Source organism: Corythoichthys intestinalis, chromosome 16 (genome assembly GCF_030265065.1).
Source record: "Corythoichthys intestinalis isolate RoL2023-P3 chromosome 16, ASM3026506v1, whole genome shotgun sequence".
In the NCBI taxonomy this organism is placed as follows: domain Eukaryota; kingdom Metazoa; phylum Chordata; class Actinopteri; order Syngnathiformes; family Syngnathidae; genus Corythoichthys; species Corythoichthys intestinalis.
In genome coordinates, this window is record NC_080410.1 from 22,251,648 (window position 1) to 22,272,771 (window position 21,124).

The 21,124-nt window shown below is 41.7% G+C and overlaps 1 protein-coding gene across 2 annotated transcripts; it reads left to right on the top strand.

Annotated features, from left to right (window-relative positions):
* The first annotated feature begins 345 nt into the window (after nucleotides 1-345).
* Nucleotides 346-20,791, top strand: LOC130904767 (TBC1 domain family member 10A-like). Of its 2 annotated transcripts, none has more exons than XM_057817766.1 (10): nucleotides 346-762; nucleotides 1,887-2,773; nucleotides 3,716-3,815; nucleotides 3,916-4,023; nucleotides 9,886-9,992; nucleotides 10,139-10,253; nucleotides 14,619-14,684; nucleotides 14,759-14,948; nucleotides 15,051-15,205; nucleotides 17,682-20,791. In XM_057817766.1, the coding sequence occupies exons 2-10, from the start codon at nucleotides 1,890-1,892 to the stop codon at nucleotides 18,570-18,572; spliced, it is 2,616 nt and encodes an 871-aa protein (XP_057673749.1). In that variant the 5' UTR covers nucleotides 346-762; nucleotides 1,887-1,889; the 3' UTR covers nucleotides 18,573-20,791. The 2 variants fall into 2 exon arrangements, with proteins under 2 accessions (XP_057673749.1, XP_057673750.1); XM_057817767.1 differs by having other exon boundaries at nucleotides 1,899-2,773.
* The last annotated feature ends 333 nt before the right edge of the window (nucleotides 20,792-21,124 follow it).

The window sequence follows — 21,124 nt, forward strand, 5'->3', positions numbered from 1 at the left end:
GTGTTTTTCCAAGTGTGGACGCTTTATATGAGCAATTTACTAATTACCTGTCTTGATACAACCAAAGTAAACAATAGTCGGTCCAGTAGTTGAAAAAGTAAAGTCTGGCGCCATCTGTCGATCAGATACGTCAAGTGCAACATTTTGACATGATGACGTAATCAGTACGCTCGCAAAATTGGAGTGTAAATATTCGCGCTTTAAAATTGCATCATCAAATATTTCATTTTATAATTTGTGGTGATTTGTCTTGTTGAGAAGAAGTGACTTTATAAATAATTGAACGCTGCTGATGCCGTGTAGCTGCGTACGCGTCCACAACAGCACGGACGCGCGCACGTACGGACGGAGCTGTCAATCGGAAATGCGGGCAGCTGGCCGAGGATGTACCGTGCCGCCACGCTCGGATGAAATAAACAAAAGAAGTTGTTTGTTTTGCTTTTTAGGGATGTGGGGAAAAAAAGAACCGTTGAGCCGGTTCCCCCAGTGAAATGGTCGACGAGTTAGCGCGGGTTTGCGAGCTACGCTTCCACAGGCGGAGAAGCTAATAACTAGCTGCTAGGCTAGCTGCCTGCCACCACCCGCAGGGGCGCTGAGCATCTACATCTTTGCCGCCGCTCCTGTCTGTCGCTTTCCCCGCGGCTTCCTATCCTCCCCGTCGAGGTGCTTAGCTAAGGATCCGTCGCTGTGGCGGGCCAACGCGCTTCCAGGACACCCCTGGACACCCGGGTGGACGCGTCGCAGTGACAACGCCGGGCGTGGGTGAGTTGATCTCGTTCACGGGAGGGGGAGGGATGAGGGCCACTGACCGGGGCAAGCAGAGCGGCCGAGGCCGCGGTCCTTGCCCGGCCCGGGCCTCTTCGCTCGTCATGTCGGCTAATTAGCCGCGCGTAAATCGTCCTTGCCTGGTGGCCAGACTTCACTCTGGGAGGTTTGGGATCTGTGAAAAGTGTTGTTAGCTTAGCATGTAGCCGTCTGCAGGCTCCACACTGCTCGATCAGCAGAATAGCGGATAAGCGCTGTATTGAGAAGCGTGTTGTGTTATTTAGAAGCACTTGACACGCATGATTAATTAGTCACTCGTGCAAAAGATGTAACTCTGGTCATGCGACCGGCGCAGTGCACTGGGCAGTCTGCTACAAAGTGGAATTACTCATCACATCCTTTCTATTTATAAGATCCTTGCTTGCGTAAGAGGAAATATAGCCTGGCGTGCATTGTTATATTGTTATGGTTGAAAGAGTGTTACGCGCTAAAATGATTGTGGAAAAATAATCAGTTTATTGATAACGCAGGTGCTATTAGGCTATCCGTGTTAGAAAAAAATGTTGTACACAATATAATTAAAAACAACCTGAAAGACTTTTGAGAAAAGTAAACGGCATAGCCAATTAAAGGCGCATTAGTTATCATATAGTGTCAGCATAACCAGTGGTATGGGCAGCCATTATATTAACTTAATGGCTTCTCGACAATTTCTCAATCTCAAGTAGTCGTGATTACCACCGCCTTGTACATTAGAAATAAACAGAGCGTTTTGAAATAATCCACAGAGTAATTGATAAAACAGTATAATAGTAAACTTTTCTTGATTAATTTCATCATGATCATCAATGATAACCACAGCCTTGTACAATGGAAATGAGCAGATTGTCTCAAAATACTCAGCGTGGAAAAATGAATCCAAATTGTGCTTGGTCACATCTGGGTGTGCCTTGATGAATTTATCTTCTCTCACTAATTAGAATAACAATGTTGCCTGTTATCTATGCAACAAAACAATACAAACGAACACGTTTTGTCACAGTGTAATCGTTTTATGACAGTAAGACAATTGGTATGAATTGTCGATGTTTATTCGTTCATTGATTTTTGCAAAATTTCAGCCCATGTTACAGGACACCTCTTGTCACAACATGGCTGAACTTTCCGCCTTGTCCTCATCGCCTCCGGCCACCTTGCCCGACACACCCACAGCTCCCTCTGGCCTTTCGCCCTCATCCGTGGCACCTAAATCGTCCCTCTGCAATGACGTCAATTTAACTGGAGACTCACCCGCTTCGCCCTTGACGTCTCCTAAGCCGAGTCTATCGACGATCCCTGCCGAGACCCCTTTGTGCAATGATCGGACAGCGGCCCCTCAGAAAGAGGAAGCAGTGGGGCCTGTTGCTCACGTGGAAGTAAATATACCTCAACAGGCTTCCCCTTCGCTCGATCTCTCCCCAGGTCCTATCCTGTACCCCAACGTGCACGTCACCCCAAATCCTCCTCCCACAGCGGCTGATATCCCTGCGATGCCCTCTGTAATGCCTCCTGTACCCCCTGTGGAGAACAAACCTCAGCAAACTCCCAAAAGTCCCCCACCACCTGTGTCTCCCAAGCCTCAAAGTCCCATCAAAGCACAACCACCACCTTGCACCCCACCTCCCCAGTCGGGGGTTCCCAGCCCCACGGTGCCACTTATCCAGGAACCTGTCTCCAACCTCACCCCGCCTCCACTGACTGGACAAAGCAGCCCCACAGTGTCAAACCCCAGCCCCACGGTGCCGATCATCCAAGAGCCCAGCCTCCCCCCACCGGGCACTCAGCGGCCAGCCCCTGACACTCTCAGCTACCTGGAGTCTGCCAGCCTGATGTCGGGGACGTTAGAGTCGCTGTCAGGCCTCGGGGACGACGGTAGTTCGTTGGGCTCAGACTCCGAGATCAACGGCTTGGCAGTGAGGCGCACCGACAAATATGGGTTCCTGGGCGGCAACCAATTCAGCGAGGGGAGGTCAGTCATATTCGAACATTGTCATGAATACAATGAAACATTCACCTTTGAAAAAAGCATTGTTAAATGGTAAGAGTAAAAACCAAAGTGCATTTGGTTCATATTGCGTTAAAGTACCCTGTAATCATTATTGTATGTTACTTAAAATACCTCATCCAAGATGACAACTGTACAGGTTAAGAACTGTAAAGTTAACTCTCTCCGTGCCATTCACGATGATAGACGTCCAATCCATGTAGTTCTTTTCATCCGTCTGCTCTGAATTTGTCACTAGTAGACGTACGTCTACCGCCATCAATGGCAGCCAATGAGTTAATAAGATGGCGACTGTTTGACTCTAGAAGATATGTTATCTCTGCTGTTGTTCCCTCTTTCACTGTTCTTCCCACAGTATTTGACCGATATCAGACATACCACCCGAACCACTCGTCCATGTCATCACTTTGTCTCACCATCTCCTCCTTCAAATTTGCCTAGTAACCCTTTATAGGGCAAGTGACTATTTTTAGCAATTAGAAAAAAAACTCAATTTAATCCCATAAAGACCTGGCATCTACATACATGGACATCACATTTTGAGTCATGTAGGCCACAATATGGGTTTCAATTTAAATTATATGTTTTATTATCACTCATTATTTTTCTTTATTTTTTTATGAATACAATTATAAATGAATACAATGCTAATAAAAACCAAATTAATAAAATTAACCCTGAATAACCCACTGAAATTCACCATGGTATTAATATAGTATATATATGAGTTCCCTATTAAATATTCGGGTGTTTGGGAATCTTCAATATGCATTGACCTTCTGTGTTAGAACCCATCAGCACCGTTGTTGATAAGTTTTGATCAGATATTTGCTTCCCCACTCCCTGTTTTGTCTGAATTTACTTCCATCTGCCATTATAAAATTATTGTATTGTTCATTGTGGCAGTGACAGAGAAGTTGGAGTGGAGGTGTCCCGGCAGAGGGAGGTGAAATGGCTGGAAATGTTCAACCACTGGGACAAATGGATCAAACATCGCTTCCAGAAGGTACTGTACAAGTACATCACGTACTGCTTATAAGACTTCTGAAAACACTTCTGCAGAAAACAGTGGTAGTAATGTAAATAACGTATGTTTGGTGTGACAGGTAAAGATGCGCTGCCGGAAAGGCATCCCGTCGTCACTCCGCTCCAAAGCCTGGCAGCTGCTGTCCAACAGCCAGGAATTGCTCGACACCAACCCTGGCAAGTTTGAGGTATAAAAGACCCCATTTTAAAAATCATAATTTTTAGAATATGAGAGACCCCACATGATTCTGCTTTTCTAGTCGATTACCAAGAGCGACCTGTGGGAGGCAGTACAGAGCCACAGATCCTAAAGACTGCACAGAATAAAAAGAAGAAATAGAAAAGCGAGAATTGCCGTTAGCTTATCAGTCGGTTTTCACTTTTATTCCTCTGACTTGATCGAAGCTTTATACATACACACAGAAAAAACAAATAATTTTTACCCAGCAACAGCTTCGGCGAGTTATCGTCAGTTATTGTTTTGTTTAATGTCACAGTCAAAAAGTATTTGCGGTAGATTCTACCAACTAGAGGCAGGGCCATTCCTGACCAAATTGGTACCCTAGGCAACATATTTGTTGGCATCGCCCCCCTATTTTCACCACATATACAGTGGGTGAGAATAAGTATTTAGTCAACCACTAATTGTGCAAGTTCTCCCTCTTGAAAATATTAGAGAGGCCTGTAATTGTCAACATGGGTAAACCTCAACCATGAGAGACAGTGTACGGGGAAAAAAAACAGAAAATCACATTGTTTGATTTTTAAAGAATTAATTTGCAAATCATGTTGGAAAATAAGTATTTGGTCAATACCAAAAGTTCATCTCAGTACTTTGTTATGTACCCTTTGTTGGCAATAATGGAGGCCAAACATTTTTTGTAACTCTTCACAAGCTTTTCACACACTGTTGCTGGTATTTTGGCCCATTCCTCCATGCAGATCTCCTCTAGAGCAGTGATGTTTTGGGGCTGTCGTTGGGCAACACGGACTTTCAACTCCCTCCACAGATTTTCTATGGGGTTGAGATCTGGAGACTGGCTAGGCCACTCCAGGACCTTGAAATGCTTCTTACGAAGCCACTCCTTTGTTGCCCTGGCTGTGTGTTTGGGATCATTGTCATGCTGAAAGACCCAGCCACATCTGAACTTTAATGCCCTTGCTAATGGAAGGAGATTTTCACTCAAAATCTCTTGATACATGGCCTCATTGTCATTCTTTCCTTTATAAAGATCCTGGTCCCGGTCCCTTTGCAGAAAACAGCCCCAAAGCATGATGTTTCCACCCCCATGCTTCACATTGGGTATAGTGTTCTTCAGATGCAATTTAGTATTCTTTCTCCTCCAAACACAAGGACCTGTGTTTCTACCAAAAAGTTCTATTTTGGTTTCATCTGACCATATCACATTCTCCCAGTCCTCTTCTGGATCATCCAAATGCTCTCTAGCGATCCGCAGACGGGCCTGGACGTGTACTGGCTTCAGCATGGGGACACTTCTGGCAGTGCAAGATTTGAGTCCCTGGCAGCGCATTGTGTCACTGTCCCAGCTCTCTGTAGGTCATTCACTAGGTCCCCCTGTGTGGTTCCGGGATTTTTGCTCACCGTTCTTGTTATCATTTTGACGCCACGGGGTGAGATCTTGCATGGAGCCCCAGATCGAGGAAGATTATCAGTGGTCTTGTATGTCTTCCATTTTCTAATAATTGCTCCCACAGTTGATTTCTTTACACCAAGCATTTTACCTATTGCAGATTCAGTCTTCCCAGCCTGGTGCAGGTCTACAATTTTCTCTCTGGTGTCCTTCGTCGACAGCTCTTTGGTCTTGGCCATAGTGGACTTTGGAGTGTGACTGACTGAGGTTGTGGACAGGTGTCTTTTATACTGATAATGAATTAAAACAGGTGCCATTAATACAGGTAACGAGTGGAGACCTCAATAGACCTCGTTAGAAGAAGTTAGACCTCTTTGACAGCCAGAAATTTTGCTTGTTTGCAGGTGACCAAATACTTATTTTCCACTCTAATTTGGAAATAAATTCTTTAAAAATCAAACAATGTCATTTTCTGTTTTTTTTACCACATTCTGTCTCTCATGGTTGAGGTTTACCCATGTTGACAATTACAGGCCTCTCTAATCTTTTCAAGTAGGAGAACTTGCACAATTTGTGGTTGACTAAATACTTATTTGCCCCACTGTATGCCCTAACATGAACAGCAAGTGACCTGGAAATGGCCTTAAAATCTGACAGAATGACTGTGAATCCTCTGGTTTCGAATGAACGAACGTTCCCAGTCTAAATGGATTGGGCGTCAAGCACCGTCAATGCAGCCTTAGAGTTAACTGAGACACTATTATGATGGAAGATTTTGGTAGGAACTTGTTCGATCATTTTTATTTTTATTTTAGACATTGACAGTTTGACACCTTTTTAAAATGATATCTATTAGATATCTACTACTATCTACTACTAGATTAGGGCTATCCTAAATGACTAATTTCCTCCCGATTAGTCAGCCGACTATTTTTACGATTAGTCGACTAATCTAATAATTTATTTATTTGTTTATTTTACTACTTTAATAATGAAATTTTTGTTGAAGCTTATTAATTCACAAAAAACATTTTGGAACACCTAAATTCTTTATTAACGTATAAATAAATAACATAAAAATCAATAATAAATCACAAACAATCAAGTCAAATGCTGCAGGCATTAACTAGTGTGAAAAAAATGTAAACGGAAACACTAAGACTTCACCTCTTTAACAGGAGTCAAAACAATTCTTACTCTTTTTGTGGTATGTCATTGTCTATATTGTTCTAAATGGTGAAATGAATTGCAATGTCCCGGACAACCATTTTCAGAATACTTTGTGTGAGTTCAGATGCTTTTTCTGGTGTGCATTTTTGGGGGAGGGGAAAAACTGTTCAACTTTTGTTTGTTTTAACCTGAAAATAGATGAAGTAGAGGGCACACTGAAATATTACCACAATTCTCTTGAATGAGAGGCACACATACTCACAGTAACAAAAATTAATATATAGTATTAATTTATTTATTTAAATATAGTATACTACTATATATACACAATGATACTTAATAATATAAAGTAGCTAACATGAGTGCAGTCATGGATTACAGTAAGCAGGCCAGTGCTGTTTCCATATATTTTTTTACTATACTATGTATATACAGGATATATGTATATATTTTCCCCAAGTGGGAGCTTCCATGATTCTAATAAATTTAATAATAATTTTAAAAAATATATAATTATGTAATATATATTAATTATTTTATTAAATAAAAATGCACGTTGATACGACGCACATAAAGGTAACTTCCATTTTTTTAAAATCGTTAGAAAGTTGTATGGACTCACAATCCGCTAGCTTCTTGTTTCTTGTTGTCTTCGAAAATTATACTTGGGTGACGGCGCTTCAAGTGTTCGTTCATAGCCGACGTGCTACTGTGGTATGCAAGCTCAGCTTAGCAAAGAGTACACACACTAGTACACACAGTACTCCATATTTTCCTTGAAATAATTCCAGGCTCTGGCTATTCTGGTCCGCTTTTTTGGCTTTATGCCACTTTCACGTGTCACCAATTCTGCCCTTTTTGGTAATTAGCGGTGTTTTCAACTCCTCGCCGTAGTGAAGAGTGAACCGGCGATTCACTTGGCTCGTTGTCGTCGGTTCGTCCGATTTCCTCCACAGGAAGGCGGCGGCGTGCATAAAAACACCGAGAGGCGTCGGATGGCTCTTTATGGATACTTTTATTGACCAAAACAAAAACGTGGGGGATGCAGCCACTGAACTCCCCGGTACCCATGCACTTTCCCAACTCACCAATCTTGCTCCCTCTCTCTCGCTCGCCCACTTTCTTCCTCTTTGCTCAATCTGACAATGCCGGTCACATTGAAATAACAGCCAGTAACAACCGTTTGCATCGCGGGCGCCCGCCATTCTAAACTTTATCCACATGTAATTTTTTTTCAACCCGTCATTACCTGTCGACGGTATGTTTTGCCCGTCGACGCATTTACGTCATCGATGACGTTGACGTCGACTAGTCGGGACAGCTCTAATCTCGATTCTTAGCAGGAGCATATCGATAACCTTTTGGGGTACAAATTATCACGATATATCACCATTTCGATATTTTGTCACACCCCTAATACACACAGAAAAAACACAAAACCTTTTTTACCCGGCAACAGCTTTGGCGAGTTATCGTCGGTTATTGTTTTGTTTAATGTCACAGTCAAAATGAATTTGCAGTAGATTCTACCAACTAGAGCAGACATGTCCAAAGTGTGGCCCAGGGGCCAGATGCGGCCCGGGGGCCAGATGTGGCCCGTGGTCAAATTTCATCCGGCCCCCAGCCTCTGTGATAAGATCAATAACATCTGACCGCACACAGACTTAATAAATTGGTCAGCAGTACTGCTACCAGCATATGAAGTAGCTTACACACTAAATGCTGCTCCTCATTTACACCAGCACTCTAAGCAACATTACCTCGTGTGGCCCTTGACTTCTAATTTTCTAAAATGGCGACAATCAACCAAAAAAAATTTGACTGCGATGGCCGACGCTTCAAGGATAGGTGGAAATTGGACTATTTCTTCACTAAAATACGCAACAACTGTGTCTGCCTCAATTGCAAAGAGACAGTCGCTGGTTTTAAAGAATTCAATGTGAGGCGATATTACCAAACAAGACATGCTTGCATGTACGACAAGATTACAGGGAAGATACGCAGCAAGAAATTTAAGAAACTTTTGAAGCTAGATTAATTTCACAGCAGCAGTATTTCGCAAGAGCCCGAGAGTCAAAAGAGAACGGTAGTTGGAGAAAAGAGAACGGTAGTTGGAGATTGTTGAAATTATTAATTCAAAAAATAATAATAAAGCAAATGTGACACACAGGATGGCGTGCTAAAATTTGCTTAAATATATTGCTGTACGTAAAGGACGTCAGCCAAGGTCGGCCCCCCTACATTTTTACCACACCAAATCTGGCCCCCTTTGCAAAAAGTTTGGACACCCCTGAACTAGAGGTTAACCACATACACTACAGTACTTTTTTTTTTTTTTTTTACTTTTTCAGTGCCATTAACAATGATAGACGTTTAATCATGTAGCTGTTTTCATTCTTCCAGCCTTCTCAGTTCAATAGGATTGGACATTTATCACTGTCAGTGGCAATCAATGAGCTAATACAATCCAAATAACTGAGAAATCACTCAAGCTCTACAGTCTGGCTTCTGCTGATGTTTACCATTCGGCAGAAAAATACCAAAATTCAGCTTCTTCCTCAAGTGGGAGGATACGTTTTTATCTACATCTTCTCGACATTGCAACATTCAACGTTCTAAATTCATTAGTGTACATGTAGAGTGTGGACATTTCTTGGAAAAGTGACGTAAATGGCTTCGACTGGAATAGCTCGTCTAACTGAAATAGAGAGGAATGAGATAAACTCCAAAATATCTATTTCTCAAACTATCTGAATAGAGAGAGTTGACTTATAAAGATAAAAACATCATTTCATGTAATTACGTCAAGCAAATTGTTGTCTTGGTCACGTCAGTACTTGTTTCTTGCCTTGTTGCTCAATCATATCCGCCCCATTGGCCAATGATGAATAATGAGGTGCAAAATTGAAATGTGAGGCATGCCAGAAGTGACTGCAATAACGGCAATTTTGTGACAACTTCATTTTGCAAATGAGTCGCTGCTCAGTGTTAGCTGTAGTAACTACTGCAAGGGAAAAACAGTGCCGCCAGGTTGGCCCTCCATGTTGATGTAGTGACAAAGTGGCAGCCTGGCAAAGTGAAGTTGCAGCTGAGGTGTCTGTGGGGCGCAGGAAACCATAAGCCTCTTATCACGAAGCCTAATCCCGCCTGTCAGACCTTTGAGTCGTCTCGCTGCTCGAGGGAGGAGGCCTTCCTCGCGCACTCTATCGACTTCCTGCGGTCTCATGTTTTAGTCACGTAAAGCACTTTTACTCATAAATTACTAAGAGATTTTGTCCTGCCCCCTAGGAGCTGGAGAGAGAACCGGGAGAGGCCAAGTGGTTGGACATCATCGAGAAGGATCTCCACAGGCAGTTTCCCTTCCATGAGATGTTTGCTGCACGTGGCGGCCACGGGTGGGAATCAAACCCAATTTTTTTTGTACATGCACACTCAAAATGTTTCTGTTCTTTTAATACCGTGCAAAGGTTTTTACACCTTGAATGACTAAAAACATTGAATAAATGTGGTTGTTTCTGGTTTTGGTGTTTTGGGTCCACAGGCAACAGGATCTGTACCGTATATTGAAGGCCTACACCATCTATCGGCCGGATGAAGGCTACTGCCAAGCACAGGCTCCTGTGGCTGCTGTGCTCCTAATGCACATGCCCGCTGAGGTGAGCATTAGCCACTCTGTGGGTTTTTTATTACATTTTAGAGATGGACACTTTAGGGGTATAAATCCCCAACAGTGTACCACACGTAACACGTCACCTTTGCTCATTAATATTCATGACGTTAGCAACTGTTGCTAGGGTGGGTCAACCTCGCGTTTGTCCCTCATGCTCGATGCATGTAAATAGTTGATGTTTACTGAGCTAAACCTACCAATTCTATCTGAAAATGATGTCCCTGGTGCCAAATTCACTGGTAAAGATGTGGAAGAACATACAAATGTTCAGTTAAAGAGAAGAAGCCGGGAAAAAGAGCCGACCTGATCCAGAGGTAGCTTTTTTATCGACACATTTTTCTTGTGTGCATTGCCTTACTTCACTGACGTTGACATTCTCCTGTTTCAACAAGCTATCCTTTACCACTGTATGCCATGTCTTTCTTATATATTATATCCTCTGGTTGTCTTGCGTTTCTGACCGTTCTAGGGGGTAATTTATAGTGCTATTTTTGTGTCTTGCGATCGCGAAAGCTACGCGGTGACCGCCAACGAAGACTTCCCCCTTACTAAGGTTGTTTCTTTACAAAAGAAAAGGTAAAGCTGTTAAATCTAAAACCTACCTATAGGGATGAAAAGGCTCACAACAAAAAGACCAAGGCAAAACTATGATAATTTATTTAAATATCCGTATTTTAGAAAAATAGGCCGACATGACTGCTGTGATATATAAATCAAATTTCATTTTTTTTCAGGTCATTCATTGTCAGACAGAAGTAGCACGGCAAAACGCCACACTAAAAAAATAAGTAAAAATATCAAAATGGCTTACGGCATCGGGGCAGGCTCTGGCAGGCAATGGATCAGGATTGTCATCTATAGGACCATGGCCCCTACAAAATGTTTATTGCATATGAAGGGGAATGGCTTCACCTTGCTGGCGTTAAACTGGTCTTTTGGACGTCCGCACAAGTTGATCCATTGTTCACATTTTTTCCCCTGATTTTTTGGCTTCGGGAAACGTATGAAGAAAGCATCCTTCATGTGTGGACAGTCGTAATGTCTAGAGTTGTTTCTACAAGTTCCATAGCAGCAGTGTTTACTCGGCATGTTCTTTTTAAAAAGATTACCGGCAGAAAACTAGCAGTACTAGCATGGGTTGTATGCGAGTGCGCTTCTGTTGACCCCCTTCCGTTTTACAATGGTGACGTCACACAGCCTTGCGGTCGAAAAATAGTATTCGAGCGGTACGCTATTGCATGACGATACAATACAGGTAGTACCCGGGTTACGACGGACCCGAGTTATGCGATTTCGACTTTACGACGCCTGAGTGTCGTCGTTTTATTTTATTTTAATGTTGACTTTTATTTGTGATGCATGCTTGTATTTTGGCACAGGAAGCGTAGAACAGGAAGCTAGCACATGTACAGACGCGCCTGCCCACACCACACACACACACACACACACACACACACACACACGCACATACACACACAGCAGCCGATGAGGTGACAGCCTGCGCGCATATTTGTTGCTTGTGAAACAACCAGAGGCAACAGCTGTGTATAACCCCTTTTGTACTGTTTATTGTGCGTGTTCAATTATGGTGGAATACTTGGGGCGAGTTTATGTGATTGTTTTTTATGAAGTGCTGATAACTGACACATGCTAATAGTTTGTTATTGCTGTATCAGCAGCTATTTGTAAACGCAAATTTGAATTGCTGTTATTGAAGATGAGACTGATTTAATTTTATTTTAGTTTCATTGTGCAAGTGTTGATGTCATGAGCAGCTGAATAACGTCAGCAAACCACATGGACGTCTGACATCGCCATTTCGGAGCTTAGCTCACTGTCTAGCTAGGACTCGGCTCCAACGTCTTGGCGAGGACAGTAAAATGACGTATAATGTTGTTGGATAGTTTTTTTTAAAGTTCCGAGGGTGTTTTGAGGTACACTTCTGATCAAAATCTTAAGACCAGTTAAAAAATTGCAAGAATTTGCATTTTGCACTGTTATATCTTAAGAAGGTTCTAAGTAGAGTTTCAAAATGCAAAAAGAAGAAATGTGAGCAAGAGACTAAATGTTTTGAGTAGGCAATTTATCGAAAAGAACAATTTAACTAAAATAGGCTGTTCATCAGCTGATCAAAAGTTTAAGACCATAGCTAAAAAAAAAAAACCCTAAAACAGAAATTAAAGTCTCAAAAACAGACTCAGTCATGAGTAGCTCCACCATTATTGTTGAATGTTGATCACTTCAAAATTTCGTGTTGGCATGCTTGATGCGAGTGTTTCCAAAAGGCTTGTAGGAATGTTGCTCCTAGTGGTGAAGATGGCTTCACAAAGGGCATCCACTGTCTGGAACTGATGCCCATTTTTGTAAACTTCCTTTGCCATCCATCCCCAAATGTTCTCAATTGGATTTAGATCAGGAGAACATGCAGGATGATCCAAAAGAGTGATGTTATTCTCCTGAAAAAAAATCCTTTGTCAGACGGGCATTGTGAATTGCAGCATTGTCCTGCTGAAAAACCCAGTCATCACCACACAGACGAGGGCACTCAGTCATGAGGGATGCCCGCTGCAACATCTCCACGTAGCCAGCTGCTGTTTGACGCCCCTGCACAACCTGGAGCTCCATTGTTCCATTGAAGGAAAAAGAATCCCAGATCATGATGGCGTGCCCTTCGCTGTGCCCTGTTGAAAAAAATCTCAGGTGGCATCTCCCTGTCATGCCAGTAGCGTTGGAAGCCATCAGGACCATCAAGGTTAAATTTTTTTCTCATCAGAGAATAAAACTTTCTTCCAACTTTGAACGTCCCATGTTTGGTGGGCAATTTTGTGGCGTTGAAGGAGACATAGCCTTTGAAAACGTTTTTTGTTTTTGAAGCCGTTCCTTTGCAGATGCCTTCTGATGGTCATTGGGCTGCAGTCAGCACCAGTAATGGCCTTAATTTAGGATGAGGATCGTCCCGTGTCTTGACGGACAGCCATTCGGATCCTCCGGCTCAGTGCCGGTGAGATTGTTTTGGGTCTACCACTTGATTTTTTTGTTCCATAAACCTCAGGATCTTTTAAGAAATGCAAAATGACTGTCTTACAGCGTCCAACCTCAGCAGCGATGGCACGCTGTTGTGAGAGGCTTGTCTATGCAGCTCAACAATCCTGCCACGTTCGAAGGCAGTGAGTTTTTTGTTTTTCCCGTCAAGAAGTCTTGACAATGTGATTACTTGACAGAAAATGACATGGAATCCAAATGTTTGCACAGATTTGGCCTTGTAAAGGAAGTGGTCTTATACCTTTGATCAGATGATGAACAGCCTATTTCAGTTAAATTGTTCTTTTCAATAAATTGCCTGCTCAAAGCATTTGGTCTCTTGTTCCTATTTCTTCTTTTTGCATTTTGAAACTCTACTTAGAACCTTCTTAAAATACAACAGTGCAAAATGCAAATTCTTGCAATTTTTTAACTGGTCTTAAGATTTTGATCAGGAGTATATTTAAAGGGTTAATTCAGATTTAGGCAGAAATCCGGGTCCCATCGCTGGCGCAGGTACAGATGATTCTAGATTTGGGCGTTGTAGACTAAAAACTCAATTTAAAAAAAAAAAAAACAAAGTCACTAAAAATTCAACTTATTTTTTTCCCCCGATTTTTATTTTTGTTTTTTCCCCCTCCTCGTTCACTTGCCCCTCCCATTCAAAATGGATTAGATGTCAAGCACCGTCAACAGCCAGTCCTCACAGTTTAAAGGAATTTGATGTTTTATTGTTGTCAATGGCAGGATATTAATGAAATACTATTAAATTATTATTTTTCTTTAAATTGCAATTATTAAAATTATTACATTAAAAACAAAACAACAAAACGTATGATTAAAAATTATTTTATGGATAATCTGGAATTTAAAAAAAACAACAAATTAATTCATATCCCACAGGCCTACAAGATTAAATTCTATTTGAGGGCCTTTTTTTGGTTTATTCTGATATTATATGCATGCTTAACACAATCAGTTCTATTTCACCTAAAACAAAATATACAAAGCAATTTTGATGTTTCGTATTTTCTTGCTGAACCATTTCAGAAATTCGAATGGAAACCAGTACTTTAACGAAATGGCATATATAAGGATGACGATTTTAATCATTATTTTGTGTTTTGATTGATTTGATTGTACCTCTGCTTAACCAATCGATGTTTCATTACACCCTTAGTCGGAATTGAATGTCTGTCGCCATTAATAGTCAGTTAATCAGCAGTATGTGAATATATGATACGCTATTACTGTGTTTATTCAGTATGTAATGTGCATATTCGCAAGACGGTCCTCAACAGTAACACTTGTGTGCACTTGTGATCCCCAGCAAGCCTTCTGGTGCCTGGTGCAGATATGTGAGAAGTACCTTCCGGGCTACTACAGCGCCGGCTTAGTAAGTCATCTGAAAATCTCAACGGTACACTGTCTTTTTTTGCTGACTCGCGTGTTATTCCCCGCCCACTCCAGGAAGCCATCCAGCTGGACGGTGAGATATTTTTCTCGCTTCTGCGCCGCACATGTCCCATGGCCTACAGACACCTGAAGAAGTTCAAGATCGATCCCATTCTCTACATGACCGAGTGGTTCATGTGCATCTTCTCACGCACGCTGCCCTGGGCCTGTGTGCTGCGCGTGTGGGACATGTTCTTCTGCGAAGGTGCCAAACACAAGTCAACTTTTCTCATATATTGTTTCATCATGAAGAGGCATATTGCTTGATGTCTGGCCTCGTATATTTTTTGTGCTCTTGTCTTGTTAGGGGTAAAGATCGTGTTCCGCGTGGGACTGGTCCTGCTCAAGCAGATGCTGGGCTCGGTGGACAAACTGCGGGAGGTGCAGGGCATGTATGAGACAATGGAGCGGCTGCGGGGCATCTCACCAGAAACCATCAGGGAGGACAACCTGGTCCAGGAGGTATGACAGTCCTCTGCTCACTGTTTTTCCAGGCTCAAATTGAGGCAACTGTTGCCAGTTTCATCATTTGCCTGTACATACACAGCAAAATAAAACACTTTCTCAAGTATTTATTCATTTTGTTAAAACATTTTCTTTTCATTGTAAGTACAAAATGAAATCAGGAACCATGTTCGAGATTTACTCATTCACTCCCAGCCATTTTCACCGGAGCAACCCCCTTCGCTCCCGGCCGTTTTACTGGATTTTGACTGATTTTGCAAGGCCCACAAAAGAAAAGAAAGATTAGACTCTCCACCTTCAGCAGGAAAAAAAATAAGTTCATATCTTTTTCCATTCTTTAGATATCAGCATTAGAAAATAGCTTAGTTTGAGCAATTTTCCAATTTGTGATGAAAAATACAGAGAAATTGAGCTTTTTGTAAAAGCATACTTTTTCAAACATTGACTTTAAGACAGCTATTTTTTGCTTTTGTGACATCCCAAACATCTGAATAATGTATTCCTTCTACAAAATAACATAAACAACAAGACAAATAGAGGTTTTGATAGCAAAGTAACAGTTTATTTACACATAACTAAACTATATAACTGAGAGATGACGCTGTTGTGGCCGTGGCTGTATCGGCAGATGGTAAATTTTTCCCTCATCACCGCCTGTCTCATCAAGATAGATTTTTTAAAATCTTTCTTTTGTCGTGACCACTACCTCATGACAGAATTCACCTTGGGAACTTGTGTGGGGCATGTGCCTTGTGTTTAAATCGTTCTCCACATTTTTCCCACGCTTCTTACTTCTTCCAACTTCCATTTTCTGACTATCTCTCTCCATTCATTTCCTTTCATGGTCCGATATGAGTTCTTATAAAATTCGCTACTGCCCTCCAGTGGCCAGTTTTATTGCTTTAAAATGTATTTTTAGCGTTGTGCTTTGGAGCGAACTTGCATCAGAGCCTAGGGTTGTCTCTTGTGGAAAAAAAAAAACGTAAAAGACGTATAAATACGTTTTGGGGACACTGAAACAATTAAAAATAGAACGTGGGATCAAATGAGTTAAATGAAATGAAATTGGTTTTTTTTTTTTTTTTGTCCTGCAAACCCCCGCCCACCCCAATCAAAGTTAACCAACCTCAACTTAGTGGTGCTATATAAAGTTTGTCACTTTTTTAGTCAACACTGCCACCTCTGGTCTAAACCGTGACTTCAGCCTGTGTTCAGCTCGTGTATGGCTCGCATGCTTGTTGAATTGTGCTATATAAATAAATTTGCCTTGCCTTGCCTTGCCTATAGAGGCGGGAATCTTTGGGCACCTAACGATTCGATTACGATTACGATTCAGAGACTCCGATTCGATTATAAATCGATTATTGATGCCCCCTCCCCCCATTAAATTTTTTTTTTTTTAATGTTTTGTATATTTGTCCCAAAATTGTTAAAAAATCCTCTCAGGCTAAATAAACCAAACTACTATTTTAGTATCAAGTTACCGGTTAAAAACAGTAAATAGAATACTCAAGTCCCCATTCTGTATCAGCAGCTTTAAACTACATTCAATTAATCTAATGATGTAAGTAACTTGAGTATTGAGTAAGTAACTGGTGTTACCTTTCATGTTTTTTTCCCCCCATTTTTTCAAAAAACAAAACAAAACAATAACATAGTAACCTTTGCTATGTTTGGAGGTCATTTAATGTTGTGAATCAGCCGTTAAAGTTGTTAAAATTGCGCTCGTTATTCCATAATTTCCCTCATGTCTACTTTCGACATGTGAAAGTTTTAAAACTGTTTCATCATTTAAAGATAGATTCAAGTCAAGATTTTGCCGATTTAGGGGTATTTTAGATAAAAAGTAATTAGGTTCGTTACAACAGAGCCTTCTAGAGAAGTCTACTGCTTTAAGATGGCGCCTGTTTACTAGCGCGGGAAACTCTGTCATTTCACATCTAGTCTAGCTATATGTGATATCTACCATAGCCGTATGTTGCCGTATGTTTGTAGCAACTAGCAACTGGGTGCTGTTTGTAGCGGCTGACGGCCGCAGTCAGCTATTATTGTTTTTTTTTTTACCTAGCGGCATTAGCTGCACATGATATTTACTCTCGGTCCGTTGCGTCCCGAAGACCGCGCTGACTGCGTTTTATTTCCGCTTTACCTAGTATAATTCAATAATCGGAATTTGGATGTTTGTGAATCGTTCTCGAATCTTCCACGGCCAAATCGCGAATAATGTAAGAATCGGAAATTTTGCACGCCTCTAGTTAACTGCGACCGACTCCAAATTACCGAAGCTGACTGTAGGACTGCCTCCTATTTGAAGGCGTTGCGCAGTGGCTGACAGTTGTGAACAGTCAATACAATTATGAAGTCTATGTTTGAAGTACGGTACTCTGTTTTAAGGAAAATATGTAAACGTCAACAAAACTTTTAGAGATTAGCCACTTTGTCTTCATCTCACATCCATCTCTTGGTTCTCCAGGTAATCCTTCTCCAGGTGACTGAAGCTCTCATTGAACGTGAATGCACCATTCAAATGAGGAAATGGCGCGAGTCCCGAGGGGAGCTGACTCACCAATCAGGCCGCCGCCTGCACGGTACCCGAGCCATTTACGAGCAAAAACGCCGCGCCACCGCCATCAGCTCAGGCGGCAGCTTCTCCTTCCTGGCCAGTTCCGTCCCCCCGCCGGGACCACTGAGAGCTTCGTCCTCTCTCCTCTCGCTCCCGGGCTTTCGCAAGTCCAGGACGCCGTTTCACTCACAGGCAAAGAAAGGCTCCTTCTCGGGGCCCTCCTTTTCCGAAGGCACTCGGCCTCAGTCGCCCCCTGGCGCCGCTGGCCAAAAGCCGCCTATACCTCCCGGGGTGGCACAGAGAGCACCGCAAGTCCAGAGTCCCCTCGTGGGGGCCGGACCACGAGGCTGTCAAAACGCGCCGACCCCCAATACTTTATCTCCCTCCCCTAGGATCGTCTCCGAGCAGATTACACCCGCCATCCCCTCACCTACCGCCAACAACGCCCCCCTGATGCCTGGCGCCGACGTCAACAAAAAGGGGGTGTCCGAGTCCCCGCCGGCCACACCGCCGCCCGTCGTAGAGGAGGACGGCCGCAGGAAGAAAAAGAGCAAGGAGGACAAGAAGAAGGAGCGCGAGGACGAGAAGAAGAGGTTGAAGGAGAAAAAGGAAAAGGACAAGGCAGAGAAAGAGAGACTTAAAAAGGAGAAAGAGCGTCTGGAGAAGGAAAAGAAGAAGGCGGGAAAGAAGAAAGACAAAGTGGCTGTTTCACTGGGGCCGGACCATGACAAAAATGGGGCAGCAGCCGCGGCCAGAGATTCCACTTCGTTGGAGCACGAAATGAAAAAGGAAGCCCAGTAAGAAATAACAGTATTGTTTCTCCTGAGAGACTGCATTTCAGATTAAAACTCGCCAATCTAATAGCATAACTGCACAAGTCTTTTTTTTAATTTTTTTTTTAACATTTTCAGAACACGAAAATAAACACATCCAACAAAGTTGAAGTACTCAACATTGGTGGTTTACTAGCGACCCGGATTACTACAATACACTGTTTTCCGCAAGCACATCAATCTTTTTTTATCACTACAGGGACTAAGTTGAAAAAGACTTAAGTAATTATGCTATTAAAAAAAGAAATTGGACTTCCGGATGGGGTGGCGTCCCATCTTTTTAAACAAACGAGGATTCGATCTCACATTCACAATGTGGCGCTACTTCTTTTTTTTCTTTAATCATGCCCACATTATTTTAAACATGAACCACAGAAGATGTAAAGAGTAACAAAAATCTAAGCCCCGCCTCCAAAGACGCTTGATTGGGTGGTGATCATCGCGCCGACTCACCACCAGGAAAACTTTGGAGTCGTGCCCGAGCTATTTATTGGATGTTGTGGAGCGTGCCTTAAGTAGCGTAGCGTTACTGCAGCGAGCGCCCCCACCTCGCCCCCTGCTGGCGAGAGAGAATACTCCAACTATGTGGTGGTGCTTTTTGCGTGTTTTTAGTTAACAAAAACAAGTGAGTGGGATTTTTTTTTTTTTTTTTTTTTTTTAATGAAATCTAATATTTTTTTTGTTTGGGCTGCAAATCTTACACCTGAAGTAGACATTTAATCAGTACATAAATCATTGAATGAGCAGTGTTGGATGTGCACCAAAGAGGATTAGGGACACACGGAGTAGAAAATTAATGCTCTGTGAGTATAAACTCTTAATTTCTTATGATTTATATCGCGATAGCAATGATTTGATGAGAAATTAATGACTTTTCGTTGCGATTTTCAGCTTGTTATTGGGGCTACCTGTGGCTGAGAATCTGTGATGAACTATTGTCAAATGATTTTTTTCCTTGAGACATACTTAAATCATTACTTCATTTTCCCGCTATAAATATGCAACTTTGGTCTCATAAGAGTTTGTTTTCCTCAACATAGGTTTATTCTGGTGCTGTTTTTTTATTTTATTTTTTTCCCCCTTCGAGAAAAACAATCTCAATTCTGACAGCGATTTTTCCCCCCCGGACATTAGAAAAAAAAAAGTTCGTCAAACAAAAAATACTTTTTTTGGGGGGGGGATAAATGGCTTTATTCTTGTAATGTTATTTTCTCCCCCTCTAACAATGTGATATTAGCTATATAAAGTGACTTCTCAAGATTTCTCTAAAATGTCTACCTAAAATTACTTTATTCTCATAACATGACTATTTTTTGGTTCAGTGTGTCCCTCATCCTCCTTTGTAGAAATTAGACCATTGAGTATTATTTTTTAAAAAACAAAACAAATATCTATTTAATTTATCCAACTATCGGAATGTAATCCGAAGACAATGAAGGATGATCGTTGCACTTCTACTAGTGAAAAACAAATCATTTCCTGTCACGCTTGTAAACGGGCAGGATTCCCACTATTTTTTTTTTTTTAAAGAACCCACTTGAGCGTGAGGTGCCCGGTGTGCCCATGTAGCATTAACCGTTCACCTTTTGATGTATTTATGTACAAAGTGGTTAATTTAATCGAATATAGAATATAATGATTATTAATATTATTGTTATTATTTTTCTATGAGAGTTATCGGACGCCTGGTTGACTGGAAGGTTGTTTCACGTCGTCATTATTCCACACCATGTTCCGGAAAGCTTTGGGAGTGAAGCGATTAACTTTCTGCTTCGTGTGATGTAACTATGGATTGTTAAATTGTTTCCATGACAACGGCCCATCAATGCAGGACAAGCTACACTGACTCCTTCATCCTCCTCTTGTTGTTATTGTTGTTGTCGTTGTCTTCGTAGTAAAAGGTTTTCGTGTATCTGGCCTGTCCTTACATGCCAACACACTCCCAAACGCGTGTAGAGTTGATCTGAACGTCTCTATGCAAAATATAACTGGACGCCAATGTCGCAATACAGCACTGATGTTACTTGGTGCAGACTCAAAAGAAGTGCATTTGTGTTGGGTCCTTTGTGCATTTCTGGTATGAAAAACATGGCTCGTGTTCTACCAAAATACTTACAAGCTTGTTGTTTGTGGTTTTTTTTTTTTTTTTTTTTTTTTTTTTTTTTAAATGTGTTTTTGAGTTTACAAGTCACTCCCACTATCTCTGGTGAAAGTGAGTTAATTGAGGATATTCTAGCTAATTGAATTCATTCCCTAACATCGACAAGTGATGTATTTCATTGATAATGATCATGACGATGACATTTGTGATGAGTAATAAACCATAATATATTAAATTAACCTTGCTTTCATGGGTATTTCTTATAGGGATCCACGGATAGAAAGACTTGTAGTTCTGAAACCCCTCTTGATGTTTTAGTTTTTATACAATTTGTCAAATTAGTTTAACTAGTAGGTCGCCATTCTTGTTGACGTCGCAGGGCGGTGACATCACATGGTTACGCAGCTGGTTTCCAGAGT

Coding starts and splice junctions, on each gene's coding strand:
- LOC130904767 (XM_057817766.1), top strand. CDS start 1,890: ATGTTACAGGACACCTCTTGTCACAACATGGCTGAACTTTCCGCCTTG. Junction 4,024..9,885: donor CCAACCCTGGCAAGTTTGAG/GTATAAAAGACC, acceptor CCTGCCCCCTAG/GAGCTGGAGAGAGAACCGGG. Junction 14,949..15,050: donor GGACATGTTCTTCTGCGAAG/GTGCCAAACACA, acceptor TTGTCTTGTTAG/GGGTAAAGATCGTGTTCCGC.